The following is a 20,643-nucleotide window of genomic DNA, read 5'->3' as shown; positions in this document are numbered from 1 at the left end:
TGGCCTGTAAACACAGTTAAAGTGGAAAAAAGAATCCAGTTTCTCTTATTTAAGTAAAATGTTTGACTTCTTCTAAACATGGGCTACTGCCTTTCCTTCTTTCTGTTATGAGTTTTAGTAAATGAATCGCTGCATTTGTTCGCAGCTGGAAGAGGGCGCTGTTAAAATAGCGCTTTTATTTTTTCTGTTTCTTTTTCCATGACTGGAGTCATTCTTTGAGCCTAAACTGAAAACCATCCTGATATATTACCAGCATCATCAAAGCACTAAGCAAAGCTGCGTCAGCTTCAAGAATATTCTGGAGCAGTGCATTTAAGGGAGATTTCTTACTGGACTGTTGCTAGGCAGGTTTAAGGTTTTTTTTTTTCAGGCCTGGGCTGATCTCTACACTTCCTCGTGTTTCCCACCCAGGGTGCTGTCTAAACGGACGGAAAGCTACTGCTCACCATTTAAAGGAATACAGATTTGCTGCAGAGCTAACTCCACTCCACTCTCCAAGTTTTTTTCATGAAGCAAGAAAGTTTTCCCAATTTGAAGTAGTTCTTATCAAGCTCATTTGGGTTCAAGGGGTCACTTTTCTCATATGTGTCTATTTTCTTTCTCTCTCTTTTTTTTACTTTTTTTTTTTTGAAGTGAGTGTTGCTGCAGCCTCTAATTGATACACCCATGTGACTGATGTTGGTTTGTCACATGAGGCTATGATGTGAATCTCTAGCTAATGTCAAGGCAGATCATCTTTGGGCTGGAGTTTGTTGCTTTCCTCTCAGCTGATCCTGGATGTATAGACCTCTCTGAATTTCTGTCATTCCCATTATGTGTTTGTAAAGTATGTGACACACAATATTTCTGCTCATAATAAATGTATTTATTGACAGTTCTGCACGGTAACAGTCCGTTCTAGTCCAGCTCTTCCTCCCACTCGACTCTGCCGTCACTATAGACTAACAGAAAGACACTGTCATCACACAATCGCCACCACCTGTGGCTCACCTGCTTCCCGGTACCACCCCCTTGAGCTCACTGCACCACCCCTCCCCTACAGCTATGCCAGGGACCACACCTCCGCCAGTGTTCATGCTGCAAAAGTCAGTGAAGCTATAGTTGCAGTGATTCAGCATCTATCGAGCTTTACTGTAGAGTAACTTTTGTTTTGTTTGTTTCAGTAATGGGTCTGATCCTATGAAAACTGGGATAGGCTCCGCCTGCGACCCTGATGAGGATAGGCTAAAGAGAATGGATGGATGGAAGTGACAGGTAATTTCAAACTAAATGTTTCAAATATCTCAACAAATATCAGAAAACACTGTTTCTGATCCATCGGGGATGGACTGTTTCTCATGGAGAGAAGATGTAAGAAAGAGAACAGGACAGATGAAAGATTATTCTTCTCAAAACTAAGGACTGTTTAGGCATTGCTGTTTAATAAACTAGTGCTATGTTACTTTTCATTACTTTTTCAAAATATTCAAATTTTTAAAAATCGACCAGGCTGTCAGATAACCAAACTCTCAGTGAAAGCTAGCCTAGTCTTAGCTCAGCTTTCATATCTAAGTGTTTGGATTTTATCGAATTTTATCTGCAGTTCACTGAGATATCAAAGTTTCTCTGTGACTTTCAGAAGTTAATCCCCAGTTCCCCATCATCACATTAGTAAATAAAAACCCAATAATACGAATCTCTGGAACCCAAATCAACCTGACATCACTGCGTCAAATAGCATTTTTTCTGCAGTTTTCTCCTGAACGGCAGGCGTCACCACTTAGATAAAAACTCTGCATCAGCTCTTTTATTCCAGTAGAAAAAGTCAAGACAGGAAGTAGAACTCAGTTTTTTTTTGTTATGCCTTCTTCGTTTCTTTTCATTTCTTTCTCGTCTCGAGCTGTTGCAGCCTCTCCATGATAATAATATATTACAAAATATAAATATAATTGAGAACTATCCCAAAAAATGAAATGATAGTACACTCTGTCTCCAAACAAAGGATGTGACGTCCGCTGATGTTTAGGTGGAAGTGTTAGCTAGCTAGGCTGCGGAAATGTCTCGCCGAACATCTTTGTTTTTCTCCACTTTGCTGTTTGTCGATCTCTTCGTGTTTGTCTCTGCAGGTGAGATTTAACTATGAGAAACCAAAATCAGTTTCGCTCTGACATAAAAACGAAGATGGAGTTTGAATTAGTTTTTATGTAACCCGGTAACGAGTTACAGTACGAAATTCAGCTTTCAAATATCACCTGAGAAAATCCCCAATAATCCTGAATTTACCATCCAAGATGGCAGCAGTAAAAAATTTTAAATCTTGTTACGCTTATGTAATCTCAGAGGTTTGATGAAGTTCATGCTGTGACGTCTCTCCTGAGCTAACTTCCTTCCAGCACGGTTGGTCATAAAAGAAAAGAAAACACTGTTTATGTTGCCTCTAGCTAAGTGGAGTCCATGGATGTGGATGGACACCAAAGACCTGTGACATGCTGGAGATCTCACTGATTTGATTTCTCACTGATTTGTTATTCTGTTGGTTTTCCATCTGTAACTAGCCATACAGCATGATGCTAACACAATACCACAAAAGTGAAAGTACAGATTACACGTTTTAGGTTTGATACTGTTTGTGTGCACAGCTGCCATGTTGGATTGTCAAGTTGAGGTTGGTGAAGTAGAAAGCAAAGCTATTCTATTTGAAAGTAATTTTGACTAAGAGTGAGGAATTTCTGACTTCCCATTTCAGATGGAAGAGGCTACTGATCTGTACTGCTACTGATGCATATTTGCGAGTTGTTAAGTACGCTGCACACAGGCTCCTGTACTGCAGAGTTCAACATACCGAGGGTATCTTTCAGTTATAATATTTTAGTTCACCTCTGAATAGAGGCAGCTGCTGCAGCAAGGCAGTGGCATCTGAAGCTGCCACTCTAATACTGCTTTTATGCTTCAGTGCAGTAATATGAAGGCAGGCGGACGGCTCATCTACCTGCACAGTGTTTGATGTTGATGGAGGCAGTGTATGTGGTACAACCGGTCTGTGGGCAAATCTTCCTGGTGCTGTTTGTTGATCTTCAGTCAACCACAAAGAAGAGTCGAGTTATAACACACAAAGAGCTGAAGTGATTCTCATGTTTTGTTTTTATATCTCTTTTATATCCCTCTCGTCACCCAATCGGCATTGAACCAACTCATAGGTCATCCTCGTCCATTGATGTGCATTTGGCATTTTTGAAAACCAAACAGGAAACATGTTTGCAGTGGATGGAAACTCTTCTGCATTTGCTCTCCAAACAGCAACACGTACACAGACAGGAGATTAGTGGCTTAAAGTTTCTGCTTCACCAGTAACTTGAGATCTCAGACCACATTGTGGAGAAATGGAAAAGTAATGTAACTATAACTAAGTGCTGTTTCCATCGAGTCGTTAAATCGAAATTATAATGCAATTAAGACATTAGTAAATAACAAGCTACTGTTTTTAATGCTGCTGTGAAGGTGACACATGGGTGGGCAGAGTCTGTATAAACTTAACATCTGTCCCTGTAATCCAGCTGTGACAGAGACAGAAGTGTAATGTGTGTGTCAGTGTGATATGTTGTAGTTTCAGGAGTCAGTATACAGATACAAAGCTTTTTGTTCAGTGTGTACAAACAGCTGTAGCTCCATAAAGGCAGCATGCAGAGACTCACAGTGTCTTAGAGGCTGCTTTCTCTCACACATTATGTTCACTTATTATCAGCACATGTTTCTGTTTTGTGAAGCTGCAGGAAATGTGGAGCCTATACAGAAAGATCTCATGCTTAAAGCATTTCTGAGAACTCCAGTGCACCAAACACTTATTACACTTCAAAATTAGCTCATTTATTGTAGGCAGGTAACAAAGTGAGACACCTTTCTATTATAACAACTTTTAAAGCACTGTCAGTGAAAAATGAGGTTCGACACAAGTGACCTTCACTCTCATTGCCTGGTGTAGAAGTGAGCGGTTGTACTTTGACCTTTAACCTCTCTGCTCTGTGCTGTTTCCTCTTTCAGGGAACAAAAACATCACAGCTGAGTCTGGACAGGACATCACTTTGACATGTCGAGCTCCAAACAACAACAACATTATTGTTCTAGAGTGGAGCAGAGCTGATCTGGGAGAGAAATATGTGCTTGTGTTCCGGGATGAGCGTTTCTATCCAGAACAACAGCATCCATCTTTTAAGAACCGGGTGGATCTGCAGGACAGACAGATGAAGAATGGAGACGTGTCTTTAATTCTGAAGAATGTGACGATTAATGACACTGGAACATACGAGTGTCGTGTCGTCCAGAGAGGAACTAAACGCAGGAAGAGAGCTGTTTTAGATGGTAAACCCATCAGTATCATCCACCTTCATGTTGATCCTCCAGGTGAGTGAGTAGAGTTGAGTGTGTGTGTGATCAGAGGTGAAGCTGCTTCCTGGTTGTTGATGTTTGTTTCTAAAGATGTTGTTGATGAGACTTTGTAGAAAGCAGCTGGTCTGAGTGATGTGATCAGAGTGCAGTAGATAATGTCTGACAGCAGTTTGAAGAGGAAATGGATTCTGTTCTGTTCTTCATCATCACCTACCTGACAGCTGACACCTCACACCTGTTTCTCACCTGCAGGTCAGACAGGAGGAGGCACAGAGGATGGATCTGTTGGACTGATCGTTGGTCTGATTGTTCCTGCTGTGCTTCTTGTTGCTTCTGTTTTTGGTTTTGTAATCTACAGAAAACATAAACAACAACAGAGTCAGGATTCCTACCAGCCTCCTGTTGAACTGCAGCCTGTTTGAAATGTCAGCTTAACTGTGATTCCTGTCCTTTGATTTCAGTCGTGTCACTGAAAACGTGGAAAAACAGAAATCAGTACCAGTAATATTAAACATTTAGCAGGTATCTGTCAGACACGTCCAGATTTTACATTTAATTTACATTTTTCATCAGAAAAGTGGAGAAAGTTGTTTGGAATATAAACAGTATTTGTCTGATATGACTCAGGATCCTTTGATCACATGTTGCTGGTGTTTGACTCGTTTTAAATGCAATTAAATTAAAATGAAACCAAAGAAAAAAACATTTCTATGTAGCTGCAGAGTCCAACATTTCCTCCCTTTGACCTGGAACGATTCAGCTTTATTGAACTTTACCTTCTATGAAGGAGACTCTTAGGTCTGTTACTTTCCTTTATATATTTTCCCAACAAAGATCCACATGTGTTAGTACTTAATGTGTGTTTTGTTTGTTTGTTTGTTTTATTCCAACATTTCCTGTGGCTGTACTTTGTTTTTGTTTTTTAATCAGAAGCTCTGACTTCCTGAAACTGTTGATGCAGATTTTGTCACTGTGAGTCGATCTAAAATAAATATAACCATGTGTGAACTGTTTCTGCTTCTCATAATTACAGACCTGCCTCTCAGAGGTAGTGGATAATATATCAGAATCGTTGGACAATTGGTCAAATACATTATTCTGTATTCTTCCTCCCTGTTACATTGATAAAACTGCCTGTTTTTTTAACAACTACCTGTACAGTGCAGGCTAACCTGGAGGTTGGTAAAATGGTAAATGGCCTGTATTTGTATAGCGCTTTACTAGTCCCTAAGGACCCCAAAGCGCTTTACATATCCAGTCATCCACACATTCAAACACTGGTGATGGCAAGCTACACTGTAGCCACAGCCACCCTGGGGCGCACTGACAGAGGCGAGGCTGCCGGACATAGGCACCACCGGGCCCTCTGACCACTACCAGTAGGCAACGGGTGAAGTGTCTTGCCCAAGGACACAACGAACGAGACTGTCCGAGCCGGGGCTCGAACCTGCAACCTTCCGATTACAAGACGAACTCCCAACTCTTGAGCCACGATCGCCCCGGTTAGCAGCTCATAATATGACCTCACATTTCAACTAGTTCTAAATCAGGAGACTGGCTACTTCACCAGAACACAACATAGACACGGTAGTCCTGATGCTCAGTCAAGGGTGATTCTGTTCATCTGGGCATTTTCAGTGGGAGAAACGTTTCGTCACTCATCAAAGTGACTTCTTCAGTCTCAGCTGAGTCAGAAATCAGGAAGAGGGTTTATTGCCAAATGTTGAGCAGATTTACAACATTAGAAAATTGCTATGGCACTTTGTGCAAACACGATAAAACAGACACTTGAATAAAAATAAAATGTGAGAAACAGACTGATATGTATGCATGAATGCAGGTTATAATGCAAAAAAGAACAGGTGCCGCATGTGATTGAATCAGAGCAGGTTGTAGGGAAAGTCTTATGGTAAATGTTTATGAGTCCAACAGCAGAGGGAAAGAAAGTGTTCTTATGGCAAAAGGTTTTGGTCCGGATAGACCAGAGCCTCCTGTCTGAAGGGAGCAGATCAAACATTCTGTGGTTTAAGGTTTGACTCTCATCATCCACTGGGTGTCATCAGGACGCTACAACACAGAGCGAACGCCATCCCCACTGACACAGCGGCCAGGGAGGCAGAAGAACATCACATCAAGAAGGCCCTGAGTAAATGTGGTTATCCCAGCTGGACTTTTGTCAAAGCTGGAAAGACACCTAAAGAAAGCTCCAGTCGATCCAGGAGAGAAAGACAACCGCTGCCCAGGTGAAAACCTGTAGTGATCCCATATGTGTCAGGAGTGTCGGAGCAGTTGAGACGCATTTTTTTCTAAACACCGGGTTTCTGTGGCTTTTAAACCCCAAAACACACTGCGCCAAAAATTAGTCCACCCTGAGGATCAGGTCCCCCGATACAAACAGAGTAACATTGTGTACGCTGCCAGGAGGATTGCCAGGATTTATCCTATGTAATGTACTGTTTATAAGATTGGGGAAACCTGCAGTCAGCAGAGGCTGAATAAGTCACTTGGATGAGTGACGAAAAATTGCCAAATGTCTGAGGAAGCTCATTCCATTAAAAGGTACATGTTTATAGTTTATATCTTGCATTTTTACAAGAATTTAGTTACCCACTGTGTTTGAACCAATAGACAGCTGGTGCTTAGAGGAAGAGGGCGGGCTTTACTTGGTGTCAGTGAGAGAAATGAAAAAAAGCTCAAATGAGTGAGAAGGACGATGAAGGAAACATCTGTGCTGTGTCTGCTCTGTAAGTAGAATCTCTGTGTTTGTTTGAATTCTTGTACTTTGACTGTCTGCTCTCCTGATAACTGATGATGGAGGAGAAGACATGAAAAACAAATCAGGCTGAATTCAAGTTCAAAACACCACGAGGACCAACTGCAGGTCTGAACTGACTCTTTATCTTTGCTCAGGAGTCGAGGAAACACAGCAGGCAGTGAAAAGCTCAAATCATTCACTCATTATATCAACACAGCTGGACAGTGAACACATGACTTTACTGGGTTATTTGAATGCAGTGGAAATTTTCTATATATAATCACAGTGTAGTCAGCGCAAATAGATGTAAATCATTAAAATAAACTCTAGAAGCTCCATTTCACATAAAACTTGTGTGAAGAAGAGTCTAAAGTTTGTGGTTAATTTAACATCAGTACAGGCTTTGCAGAAAACTGTGGATGTGGTGTTAAAACATATAAAATAGAGTCATTTACAATTTATATCTACAGCAGAAATGTCACAGAGGTGCCGTGGTTAGTGTCTGTGTAGGTTTCCTCCCACAGTCCAAAGACTTGGATTAGATCCCTTCTTTCCCGAATGGCTATTTTTTTATTGAAGCATGTTGCATCAAATTGAGAATCAGCAGATAAATTAGAGAGACAACTTTGTCTATTTGTCAGCTGTTTGTGTGGAGTTGTTCTTTATGTTCATCTCAAATCAACCTGAGTGTCATTTCTCTTTAGTTCTGATCTCACTGCTGAGCTGCACAACAAACCAAGGTCAGTAACCTTCTTCTGTCACAGTTTAAACCTGAGAAATGCTCACTGATATGACCGGATTGGGTTCATGTTTCACAATGGATCTCACATGTAACAGTGTATCCTGCTAATGTTTTAATCAGATTCAACACTTTCATGTTTGCAGAATGAATATCAGATGTAAAGCTGATGAAATAAAAAAACAAATATCACACCACTGGTTGGATAAAAGTCTAACAGATCATCATTTTTTCATTTTAACCGTCACAGCTCGTCTGACTGTGAGTCCCAGCAGCTCTCAGTTCTTTAAAGGAGACTTTGTGTCTCTGAGCTGTGAGGAGGACGACAGCTCTGCTGGATGGACTCTGAGGAGAAATGCAACAAACCTGCAGAGGACTCAGTGTGGAGCAGAATGGGGGAAACCGACAAATTCAGCTAATTCTTCTTGTAGTATCAGCTACATTCTCACATCAGACAGTGGAGTTTACTGGTGTGAGTCCAGAGAGGGTCCCATCAGTAACATGGTTAACCTGACAGTCACTGGTAAGCTGAGTGTGTGGAGTTAGTGTTGATGAAGCTGTGTGTAAATGGATGAAATGCTGTAGTTTGTCTCTGTGTTGAGGTGGATCAGTGATCCTGCAGAGTCCTGTCCTCCCTGTGATGGAGGGAGATGACGTCACTCTGCTCTGTAAAACAAAGACCACTCCCTCCAACCTCCCAGCTGCTTTCTATAAAGATGGCTCCCTCATCAGGAAGCAGCCTACAGGTCACATGACCATCCAGCATGTTTCCAGGTCTGATGAAGGCCTCTACAAGTGTGACATCAGCGGTCATGGAGAGTCTCCATCCAGCTGGATCACTGTCACAGGTGACACACTCACCTGTCTGTGTTTCTGCAGCTTTCAACATTCACAATGTGACGACAACTTAATGACTGTGTTTGCTTTATTTTAGGGGAACACACCACCACACCTCCTCCTATATCCACACCTCCACCTACATCCACCTCTCCTCCTGGTTCCACCTCCATCACTCTTCCTCCTGTTCTCTCTGTGTTGTCATGTCTTGGATCAGTCTGTGTTGTGGTACTACTGGTGTTACTGGTTCTGCTGGTGAGACGATGTGTTCACAGGAAACCTGAAGGTGAGACTCAGAATTCTCAGACCCTCCCACTTCCGGCACCAGCAACCGTAGATTGAACCACCCAGAAGTGGGCATGATTGAGACTTCAGCATTCTCATTCTTAGAGGCTACTAGCAGTGTTGGGGAGTAAGGGAATACATGTACTGTATTTAAAATACAAAATATGAGTAACTGTATTCTGTTACAGTTACCTTTTAAAAAGGTGGTAGTCCGAATACAGTTACTTTGTTGAACTAACCTTTTATACGTTAGTCTGTCCCCTCTCTATTTTTGGTAATTCTACTGCTACTCATTTTATATTAAGTTTTAAAAATGTAGATGTACTGGTATGCCGAGTAACTTTCAGTAACAGTAATAAATCACACAGCAAAAGTACATTCATGTTGTAAAAAGCATGATAACATATTAAGTAATCCAAAGTATTCAGAATACATTACTCTCATTGAGTAACATAATGGAATATGTTACAAAATACATTTAGGGGCAAAAGTAACCTTCCCAACACTGATTACTAGGTTGCTCCTGTGCAATCATACACACTTCTAGAAGTTCAAGAATATACTTACTAGTGTGCTACACCAAGAATACCAGACATCGTGACCAGTGTTGGGTAAGTTACTTAGTAACTTAATGTAACTTAGTTACATTAGTAGTTACTTCCATCAAAAGTAACTCAGTTATTTCAAGTTACTCATTACTTTCAAGGTAACTAGTTACTAGGGAAAGTAACTTTGGTTTTAGTCAGAATTCTCTTATTAATCACCACATATCCAAACCGATATCATGGCCAGCAGCTTTACAGCTGTGGCTCCAGCAAACATCAGCTGATACTAGAAATTAATATTAAATAAATTCTAACAACAGCTGATCAAGCTTAAACGTGCTGCTGTTGTTTAGCGCGACATCCGCTGGTTTCCTCTTTCTGGTGCAAAGTGGGCAATAAACAAACAAGAGAGAAAAGCCAATCAGCTGATCATTGATCAGTTTCATGATTGAAGTAGAAACAGGAGAGGGAGGGGGAGAGAATGAGAGGAGAAGAGGCAGCTGTGCAGCTTCAGCTTTGTGTCTTTTTCATTGGAGCTGAAGTCCGGGACAAACTGTGTTCCTTTTCACCTCAATACGAAACGCGTAATGTTTTCTCTGAACACGAGACAACTCCGTTTTTTACGGGACGGTTGGCAACTCTACTAACTACCCTTATGAACAAAATAAAGTTCAACATCAGTAACATAGCACCCACCCAGCTGTATAGAAACTCCATCATCCTAGCTAGCACGCAGTGTGAAAAAGTAAGCATAACGAAAATAAACTGCACCTAAACTTGGTTTATATCTGACCCAGATAGACTGCTGGTCATAACTTATTACCTGAAGTTCAGTTCACCTGACACGCGGACCGCCAGCCACCTCTGGTCTCTCCTCCTGCCTCCCCTTCCTTCATCCACCTGCTGGCCTCCACCACTTGCTAATGTTACTGAATCAGTGGAAGCTCTGCGATAGCCACCACACGAAGTAACGAATAACGACCCTATCTAAATCCCAGTAACGAGTAACGCGTTCCTGATTTTGGCATAATAACTAGTTACCGTGCTCGTTACCACAATAATAACGTAGTTACTGTAACGCGTTACTTAATAACATGTTAGTCCCTACACTGATCGTGACTAAGAACCCAAGTGAGTTTACCAGACTTAAGATGGCTCTTGATGTTCCTCTGGCTTCTGATTCTAGAGAGTTATTTGGATATGTAATACTAATGGAGCATCTAAAACTGGAAGAAACTTGTCTATTAGCAGACTCTTATCTGACCTCTCAATTCCCCCATTCTGACACAATGGCTGCACCGAATAAGCTACATAAGCTAGCTCTCACATTAAGATTGCTGATGTGATGGATTCATTCAATAGAGAGATTTAAGGGAGCATTTAAGGGATTTGCTTTACGAATCAGGTCTCTCAATGCCATGCTCAGCACTCTTGGCCCTGACAGTGAAACTGAGTTAAGATATGAATCACATGTACAGCAACGTCTAAGTAAGTTGCCAGGTGAGATGAAATCAGAGTTTCTCAGACGGTTGGGTTGCCAATGTGGAAGAATGTATACCTGCTCTTTCCTATCAGAACAGTTCAAATATGAACCCCCCTGTTAGAACAAACAAATGTACACCAACAACAAAGGACTGAACCAAGGTCAAGGACAAGATTGGAACCTAGCACTTCCTACCAGCTCTATCTAATACAGACCTTCCCAAAGTGTGGGGCCCGCCCCCTAGGGGGGGCGCAGAGCCATTGCAGGGGGGGCACGGCATGAAAAGGGGAAAAAACCCAAAAACAACGCTTGGACACTGCTAGCATGGGGCTCCCACACAAACGCAAAGCAGGAGATGAAGCATCGCTGAATATGTTGCCAAACCAACTTCATTCTAAGCCAAAGACTAGAAAATATGGTGAAGCATATCTTCCCTTTGGTTTCACCTGCACAAGTGCCAAGGTAAGTCTCCCCTGCAGAATTGGTTCCCCTTCGTCGGGAGCACACCCTGGGCTGTTCAAATCATGGACAAACATTATCCTACATTCTTGATTTTTAGTTCACAAACACTTGTTGTAATGACTAACTACTCCTGACATTTTGGAGATGGTAGCTCTTTGTACAGTATTACAGCGGGATACAAATAACATCAGGCTGATCCTGCCACGATTTGTTCCCCCTGTTCAAATCACGGACAAACAGTATCCCACAGTTGTTTATATTTTGAAACCCATTATGCAAAGAGAGGCATTTTTTGAAAAATGTATTGACAGCAATGATGAATATTATTACACAGGGAAAAACAAAACTACACGTAAAATAATCACACCGTGACGCCTCTGCCTTTCTAAATGGAGGAACAGTAACTGCGTGTGTATATGTAAGCGTGTGAAACCTGTGAAAAAAAAGCACACCTTTGACGTTGCGTGATGAACTTTGTATTCCTCGTTCCCACATAAACGCAAAAAAGGAGTTTTAAAAATCTCTGTTTTCGGTGATTCGAAACGCCGTTTACGTGTGAACGAAACAGCTGCGTTTTCAAAAATACCCGTGTAGGTGCGGACGTAGCGTAAAAGAGTTAGTAGTTTATTTTATTACTACCTGCAGATTACTTGTATTTGCTTAATTGTTTACTAAATGTTTGAGGGCTGAAATAAACCGCAATGGAGCAAAATATGGGCGCGTGTGTGGTTGGAGGATGTGTGCGTGTGTGTGCGTGTGTGTCTGTGCGCCCATGAGCGAGGCGGGGCGCGAACATTTTTCTTGTAAAACAAAGAGGGCCTAGCAAAAAAGGTTTGGGAAACACTGATCTAATAAAAGTTAGACCTAAATCCATTCATGTAGATTAGAGTTTTAAAAATATCTGTCTCAGAGATGCAACATACATAACTACTAAGTGGTTTTAGAAAATCTCTGTTGTTCTAACAGTAAAACAAACATTTCACAAATTTGATGGAATTAAATAATTTTACTTTAACTCTGAATTTAGAACTGTTATTATTTTATTCAGTTTATCTTTGTACTTTGTTTTATATCTTTTGTCATAAATGGAACAACTTGATCATTGTAGTCAAATGCAGTCTGATGCGTTGTGTTGACTGTTGTTCTCCTGTGCTGGACTGTGTGTTTGTGGTCTGTGGTTAACATACGCTAACGTCTTTGCAGTTGATCAACATCCTGTTTAGCATTTAAGAAACCAAAACAAAAAAAAAAGCTGCAGGTGTAAAACCACAGGTGAACTAAATTCTACTTGTCTCACTATCTATATTTAAATTCTGAATCTAACTTGTATAAAGTTAATTATTTTGGTGGTTTGTGACCTTTTGATATGGTGATCCAATACAAGCATCCTTGTCATGAGTAGTCATGTTTTCTGTATCCTCCTAAGACCCGAACTCTTTCATGGCATGCATTTTTAATTTCTCTTTGCTATATGGGCTGAATAATATGAAAAAAAAGAATTACCCCCCTTTTTTTTTTTACCTGATTTATGTTACTGCAAAAAATCAGATCCACATATGAGGATATTCGTTATAAATAGAACAGTGGCAGCATAATGTCCTATTGAGCAGATATCAGGCCCTTTTAGAGCTAAATGTTGTATTTTGGTCTAGACAACCCAAAATGTGATGTCTGCATATGTGGAGGCCAGTCCAGGTGATCCAAATGCTTTTAGTGTAAATATTTCTGCAGCACAGTTGCTATCAGCTACATAACCTACACTAATTTCACATGTGTTTTATTCTGCAGAGAGTGCTGAAGTCCACTCAGCAATGACAACAGACGAGGTCACTTATGGACAAATCATCATCAAAAAGAAACAAGAAAATAAAGATTTGAGAGGTAAAGCTGCTTTTCTCTGTCTCCGTCATGGTCTGTTTCTACAGCCAGAAACTTTGGGTTATTTTTGGTTTTGGTAGGTCTGTTAATTATGTTTACTATTGCCATGATCAGGTGGCCAACACAGGTGAATGGCCTCAAGTGAAGACAACACTCAGAGGCTCGGAAGATCAGTGGGTTTTTTTTTTTACAGCAAACAAAGGTGACACACAGGGAACAATAGTCAAACACAAACATACTAATCATGAACAGAAAGCGAGAGGATTAAATGTAACCACTGGAGATACTCAAACTAATGACTAATGAGATACTTCAAACTCTGCAGACTATAAGATTGTAAAACACTCCCTCTATGGCAGGCTAGAAACTAGATTTCACAAGATACAAAAAAAGAATAATTCTATGAGACGCTTTGAACAAGTGCAGCAGGGCCGTGCAGAGATGTTTAAAGGTGCGGGTGCTCAAAGTTAAAAAGGGGCACATTGAACCAGGTTGAATAACAACAACACACATTCATCAAGAATCTAATATGGGATCGCATCATACTATATCACTGTTGTGAGGTGGCGACAAGGCAAAGCAAACGTAGCCAATGTTTTACCTGATGGGGCACAATGTTGCTGTAGATCAGGGGTGTCAAACTCAATTGCACAGTGGGCCAAAACTAGGGGTGGGTTTTAATAATCGATTCATCGATTAAAATCGATTCTGGCTTAGATAACGTGAAATTGATTCATTAAAATCCTGAATCGATTTTTTAATATAAATTAATTTTGCCCGAAACGCCAGAATCTCAGGTGAAACCTCACAAAATTTCAACAACCACCAAACAGCTAAGACAGTAAATGAGAGCAGGTACACGGATTCTGCACAAGGACGTAAACACAAAGCGCGGACCCGCCGACGGATCAGAGTCAGTGAGATGTCGCCTTTCTCACCCGACGGGCGCTGCAGCTATAAGCGCGCGCTCCCGCGAACGGCAATCACTTTCTGGCAGACAATCACTTTCTGGCACAACAACTGCACGGACACGGTCGGGGCTGAAAGCCAACAGCTCGCTGATTCTGATGTGTCTGCGGGTCCGCGTTTTGTGTTCACGCTCTTTTTGCGCTGATTCTAAAGCGGTTAGTTTGATCTCTCTCCAAACAATATTGACCGAACCAGCAGCAAAAGAAGATCCAAACTACTCCACATAAACGTCGTCATGAAATCACTCTGACTTTTACTGTTTTGCTTCCACCACCATAAAATCTCACTTCATGCACAGCTCTCTCTCTCTCTGTACTTCAACAACAGTTTCCCATCTAAAAATCTGTTTTCTGCATTATTCGCTTGCTTGTTACGCACAACTCTACTGTTGTTTACAGCGCTGTCGGCCAGTGGTTTTTTTTTTTTTCGTTTTACATTCTTCCCAAAAGAAAACGTAATTTCTGCCATTCAATACTGAACAAATTTAAACTTTTTAAAATTATGCAAAATGCAAAACGCTTAGCCGTGTCTCTAATAAAACCGCTGTAACGTCAGAGGTAACGTTCATATGTTGATTAATGGTTTTCTTTAGTTTTTGATGTACTGCAGAATATTTTTATAAAACCCCAGACCAGGAAAACCACCTTCATGTTTCTCTGTTTTATCTTCAGCTACTTTGACACAAAGGCATCTGCTGAGACGCTCACACCTTTGATAAAGTCTTGCGTGTATCAGCTTCCTTTTTATAGATACAAAAATATGTAAATGTACTGATCTGAATTATAATATTTCTGACTGTCAAAATTTCCCAGATTCAAATCGAATCGAATTGAATCGAATCGTGGATCAAATCGATTCGGGACCTTGTGAATCGGAAACGAATCGATTCTAGAAATCAGTGACGATACCGAGCCCTAGCCAAAACTCAAGGCACACTTTAGGTCGCGGGCCAAACAACATAAACATTTATTGAACACACTAAAACAATGTTTTTAAAACATAAATGAATAAAAACAGACAGGAATATTATTCCAGATTGAATAAACTTAAAAAAATAAACTTTAACTTTAAATATTTTGCTCTTCATAAAAATATATCCTGTCAAAATTATGCAAGTTAGAAATATGAACATGCTGCCAAAAAACCCAGAAAAAATAAATGAAAGCATACACGAGGTTGGAGCCGCATGTAGACGGAGCTGGGGCATTGCTTCAGAAATGGAACTAATAAACTGTGCTGTGTCGTACTTTCCCTTGAGTGTCCCATTAGAAAGCAGCCCCATCTGTATCTGCACAGGTGCAGTATCCACGTCAGCTGTAAGTGGATTGTGAAGCAGCTCTAAATTCTCATTTTGTGCTTCAAAGTCACCAAAGCGCTGCAAAATCAGTGCGCTCAGTTTATCAGCAAAGTGTGCATTTGGGAACACTTGCGCTGACTTAGTTCAACATTATTTGGCAACAGGGAAAGTGAGGCAGGTTGCACTGGTGCATTTGTGACAGCTTCACTTAATGCCATCACTAGAGCAGGGCGATATGGCCAAAAATATTTATCACGATATATATTTGAAAATTTGCGATAACGATATAACTGACGATATAATTGATGCGAGACAAAATACAAATACAAAATACAACATTACTAGCGCAAAAAGACAACCTTCCTTTTATTTTCACTTAAACAAGAAGCTGGTTTTTATGTGCATTAAAGCTATATAAAAATTTAACAGTGTAAATGCAAATTCCTTGCTGAAAGTTTAACCAAAAGGCATTTCCAGTAGAAATGGGCTGACATATCCTGAGCATAACCATGTATAATATCCACTGAAGTTAAAAAGAGGTGCTTTGCAACATTATACTGCCGTATTTCTCGGACCATAAGGTGCACGGGATTATAAGGCACGTTGAGCGAAACAAAGCAGTCAGATAAATCAAACTTTATTAAACTCATTCTTCTTGCTTTCTCCACTTCTGTACCATTGATTCATTAATGCTGTATTCTATCACAGCTGCTCTATTCCCATGTTGTTGCAGTATATTAATGACTAACCTCATATTGTGGATGGATTATCTCAGTTGTTCTCCTGACTGAAGTTTGGTCCGTTTACAGCATCCTGCCATGCGATTGCATTTGTCTCTAACTATCAGGAACCTTAACGTTAACTTTTATAAGTGGAAAAGTGTTAGTGTTCGTCCTCCAGCTTCACTGTTTATGTTATGCTAACATAGCTGTGTCGCTAGCGATCACGTAGCACATCATTATATACCAGCTAGCCCAACTTCAGTAACCCTACAAACGTCACTGCTGTTTAATTTCCTGTCTTCATTTATGTTGGAAGTGATAGCAGAGCTGTACGTTTGAATTTTTTCAGAAATCTCTCAGTCAGAACATGCTATATCATGCTTAGGTAACTAGCGAAACTAGCGAGCTAACTTCCGCTAGCTTCCTGCTAACTTGTAACTCCGTTAAGTGTAATAAATTCTGTTTTCATGGATGCCTGGAAGTTAAACTTCATAGTTACACCTGGTAAAGCAGTAATGCTGATCGTTTTATTAAAGATGAAAGAATTTTGACAGTTTTTAACTCTCAGTGATGCTGCAGTGTTCCTTTGACCTGAAGCATACGGAGCTTAGGACCCAGATTACTCCCAGATTTAAGAGCATCTTAGTCCGACAAACACGTCAATAACGACGGCCCGCTTGCATGTTCTGCAAAAAAATGTGCTTTGTCGAGTATCTGACGGACAAACACCAAACCAGTTCCACATCACTGAAGTTGCACCATTTTTACAAACCAATTCTGGTTCATGTTTTTCACTCAACAATCGCCCATGTGCGTATGAAAACAAAGGCACTGCGCATGCGCGTTTTACTCATATTCTATCGCGATGTTTCATTTTCCTATCGTTGCCTAACATTATACCGGTATTACCGTGAACGGTATAATATGGCCCAGCCCTAGCCATCACCGCATCATACATGTCCATGAACTGACAGATTTCCTTGCTGAGCTCAAAAACTCAACTGAGAACTTTTATCCCAACTCAGCCAACGGACCTCTGTATGATAAGGAATGTCAGCAAACTCTGAATCTATTTCCCACATAAAAGACTGAAATTGACAGTGATTTAAACTTTTAGTTCGGATAAAATTCATGGTTTGCATCACAATGATCACTACATGCTCCATTTTTAGGACTTTACCACACAGCCTTTCCTGGTGTATGATGCAGTGATATGCTGTTAACTCACCGGTACAGTTCTCCTCCTGCATCTTTACTCGCATCCTGCTGACTAGTCCGCTTTTTTCACCGCACAACACCGGCGCTCCATTTGTTGTAAGTCCAACAAGTTTGTCCCAGGGCAGTTTCATGTCGGTTACACTTTGACATTCATCTCTGCTCAGGCTCAAATTTGCCAAAATCTGCATCTTGTCTGGACACAAGACGTCGCACAGCTTCATCATGCAGCTCTTCAGAGTGGTACCGGGCTGATTTGTCTCATCTGCTACAATAAAACTTGCTTTCACAACAGCTTCACTTTGTGATTTTGCTCTGGTGACAAAAGTCTGCTGAAATGTCAGATTCTTCTTTAGACTTCTACTTTCTGTATTTTCTGCTCTACATTTACGTTTTTCAGCTTATCCTGATGTTTTGTCTCGTAGTGCTGTCTTAAATTAAATTCCTTAATTACAGCCACATTAGCTCCACTAAGACGCACGGGTTTACCAGCAATGTCTGTAAACATATATTCAGTCTCCCACTGGCGCTGAAAAGCTCTGCTTTAAGAGTCAACTTTTCTCTCCACCATTGTGAGCAGCTAGCTTCGCAATAACAGAAGTTTGACTTGATTGACGTGGGAATGTTCCCAGTTAGCCTAGCATTCAGCAAGGAGGCTGCAGCGCTGCATTGTGGGATCTGTAGTTTGTGTGTTAGTAGCGCCTCATATCACCGGGCCATGCATAACAATAATAATAAAAAATCTATATAGAATGATCTCGCGGGCCGGATATAAATGTCCGCCTGGCCAGATGTGGCCCTATAGGGCCTTGAGTTTGACACATGTGCTGTAGATTGATTAAACAAGTGTCATGAGATAACAAAATGCAAAGATTGGTGACAGTGCTTAGAACCATAAGGCAACAAAAATCTGTGAGAAATAAACTAGGCTCTGTCTGTGATTCACTCTTTGCCTCTCTTCCTCCTTCGTCTCCTCTATCACTCTCCACTTGCTGTCCATCTGAGAACAAGGCACAACTTGCTATTGCAGTAAACTATTATTTAATTATGCACACCTAACAACTCCTGCACTTAATCTATAATAAAATGATGACAGAAAAATGTTATAGAAGCAAAACATTCCTGGAATACGTCTCCAACAACTGGTACACGTGTTAATGTTACCTGTGCTCTTTGTAATCCAGCTGCTGAGGGATCCACTGCCTTTAGTATCCTCACACAGCTCCTACTGTTTCCTCCTCATGTCCTTACCAGCCATGTCTGGACAATGTTATATCATGAGTAATAATTTAAAAAAAATCCATATACATAAAACACACACATGCACAGACACACAGTGACATTTTAGACCTTCAGAATACTGTATATAATGTGGGCACAAGTTTCCATCATGGTGCTGATCCAGAATCCTTACAATCTTATTTATTACTAGAGCCACAATAATAAAGCAATGAGAAAAAAGTAATATATATGAAATAATGTATTTATGATGATCCCATTTGTTTCACTCTGTGCAGGGAGAAAGCTTATTACATTTTTAAACTGTAGAGATACAATAATTTTACTGCTGTAAAATCAGCATTTTGTCTTATTTAAAATATGAATCTAGTATAATCTGTTTCTTAATATATGTATTTAAAATACAGTGTGTGTTTTCTAAATATTATAATTATAATAATCCATAATTATGTGGACATGAGTATTAGATCGTTTTTAGTGAAATATAATCCCTCCAGAAAGGCAGGAAAAGCCCTGTAACTTACTTTAAAACTAAATATGTTCCCTAAAACGGTGACAGAGCTACAGACCCATGACAGCCTTACCCAGTGAGCCAGCAGCTGTGACCAGCACTACTTGTGCAGTTAATAAAAGGACAGGTAATGTTTGTCGCGCTGTTGCACACACAGCACGCTCGTTTGTTTCAGTTCGTCAGTTGCCACAAGACAACTTACCAACGTGTACGTAATTGACTATGTGCACGAGAAAGTGCTAACTTCCTGGTTTGAGGCTGGATGTGGGGTTGCACATTTCCGGTAGCTTTACTTTGCGGTAAATCGCTACTGCAAAAATATACTCCAAAATCATGTCCAAAACTTGAAAACGGAAAGATTGAGTTAAGTTCCAAAGAGCAGAAGGTGGGAACACTCACCACTGTTGTGTCACAAAAAATCTAATGATAGATTTTGACGTTTAACCACTTAAGCCCCACGTCTCCGGTACCGGGGGCAAAAAGGAGGAGATCACGTATAATCGGTTATAACGCGGGTTGAGAAATATAAGTCCAGACATGTGTGGTATCCACAGAAACCTCATAATCTCAGCTAAAATGTCATATAAACCATTTCTACAACCACCAAACACACCGAAAATAAGCCGCGATTAAACGAGCAGTTACGTAAATGCGCAGAAGTCCGCTAAACAAACAAAACCGAACCAGAAATTCTTCAGACTTCATGTAAGTAACCGGTTAAAGATAGGCTGGTTAGCTCCCAGAGCTATCACTGACTCCACACACCAAGTTTCACCACGATCAGACCAAAATTCACTGAATTAGCCGCAAAAGAAGACCACAAAAACACACAGCGGCGCAAATGCGCTAAGAAAGAAATTGGCTTACCGTCCCGATTATTTTCGCCGGTAGCCGGTAACCACGTGATTGACGTTTAAAGAGTTTAGATCGATCGGTTGTTTGCATCACTCAACACAAGCAGAACTGCATCACTGCAGCATAAGACACATCTCCACATACAGAAGCGCATCTCTGTATAGTGACTGGTCTTATTCTATAAACAGGCAAATATTCAGCATTCAAACTACAGGTGAACAACAGTCACAGATGTTTCCCGTTATGTCGATATCAGCGAGTCAAGTACACACCTACACAGCATGTTAACAAACCGTGAAAAAAGCCACACAAAAAATGAACGATTGCTGGTGAGGGTTTCTATACATTAGTATGTATGAAGGGTATGTTGTGACTTACCTTCAACATTAAAAAGTGCAGTACTGGATGTCCACGATGTCCACGCATCAAAAAAATAAAATTGGCTACTTGATTTCACCCATCGCTGGTTATTTTTAGAACATAACACCC

The 20,643-nt window shown here is 40.6% G+C and overlaps 1 protein-coding gene across 5 annotated transcripts in view; it reads left to right on the top strand.

Moving 5' to 3' along the window:
* Window positions 1–20,643, top strand: part of LOC109199417 (programmed cell death 1 ligand 1) — a 198,748-nt gene that overhangs the window by 118,193 nt on the left and 59,912 nt on the right. Inside the window, exons 2-5 of one of the 5 annotated variants that reach the window (XM_025905335.1) lie at window positions 892–1,085; window positions 1,164–1,254; window positions 4,018–4,377; window positions 4,615–5,032. The exons of 1 other annotated variant lie outside the window; for it this stretch is intronic. In XM_025905335.1, the coding sequence (XP_025761120.1) occupies window positions 1,242–1,254; window positions 4,018–4,377; window positions 4,615–4,784 (543 nt within the window). In that variant the 5' untranslated portion in view covers window positions 892–1,085; window positions 1,164–1,241 and the 3' untranslated portion in view covers window positions 4,785–5,032. Of the gene's footprint in view, window positions 1–875; window positions 1,086–1,163; window positions 1,255–1,990; window positions 2,106–4,017; window positions 4,378–4,614; window positions 5,033–20,643 lie in introns of those variants that run through there. 3 more of the 5 variants (XM_025905334.1, XM_025905336.1, XM_025905331.1) reach the window with 3 other exon arrangements.

The sequence above is a fragment of the Oreochromis niloticus genome, linkage group LG3, assembly GCF_001858045.2.
Source record: "Oreochromis niloticus isolate F11D_XX linkage group LG3, O_niloticus_UMD_NMBU, whole genome shotgun sequence".
NCBI classification, from domain to species: domain Eukaryota; kingdom Metazoa; phylum Chordata; class Actinopteri; order Cichliformes; family Cichlidae; genus Oreochromis; species Oreochromis niloticus.
Note: the sequence above shows the minus strand (reverse complement) of the source record. Positions and strands in the feature narration are given on the sequence as shown.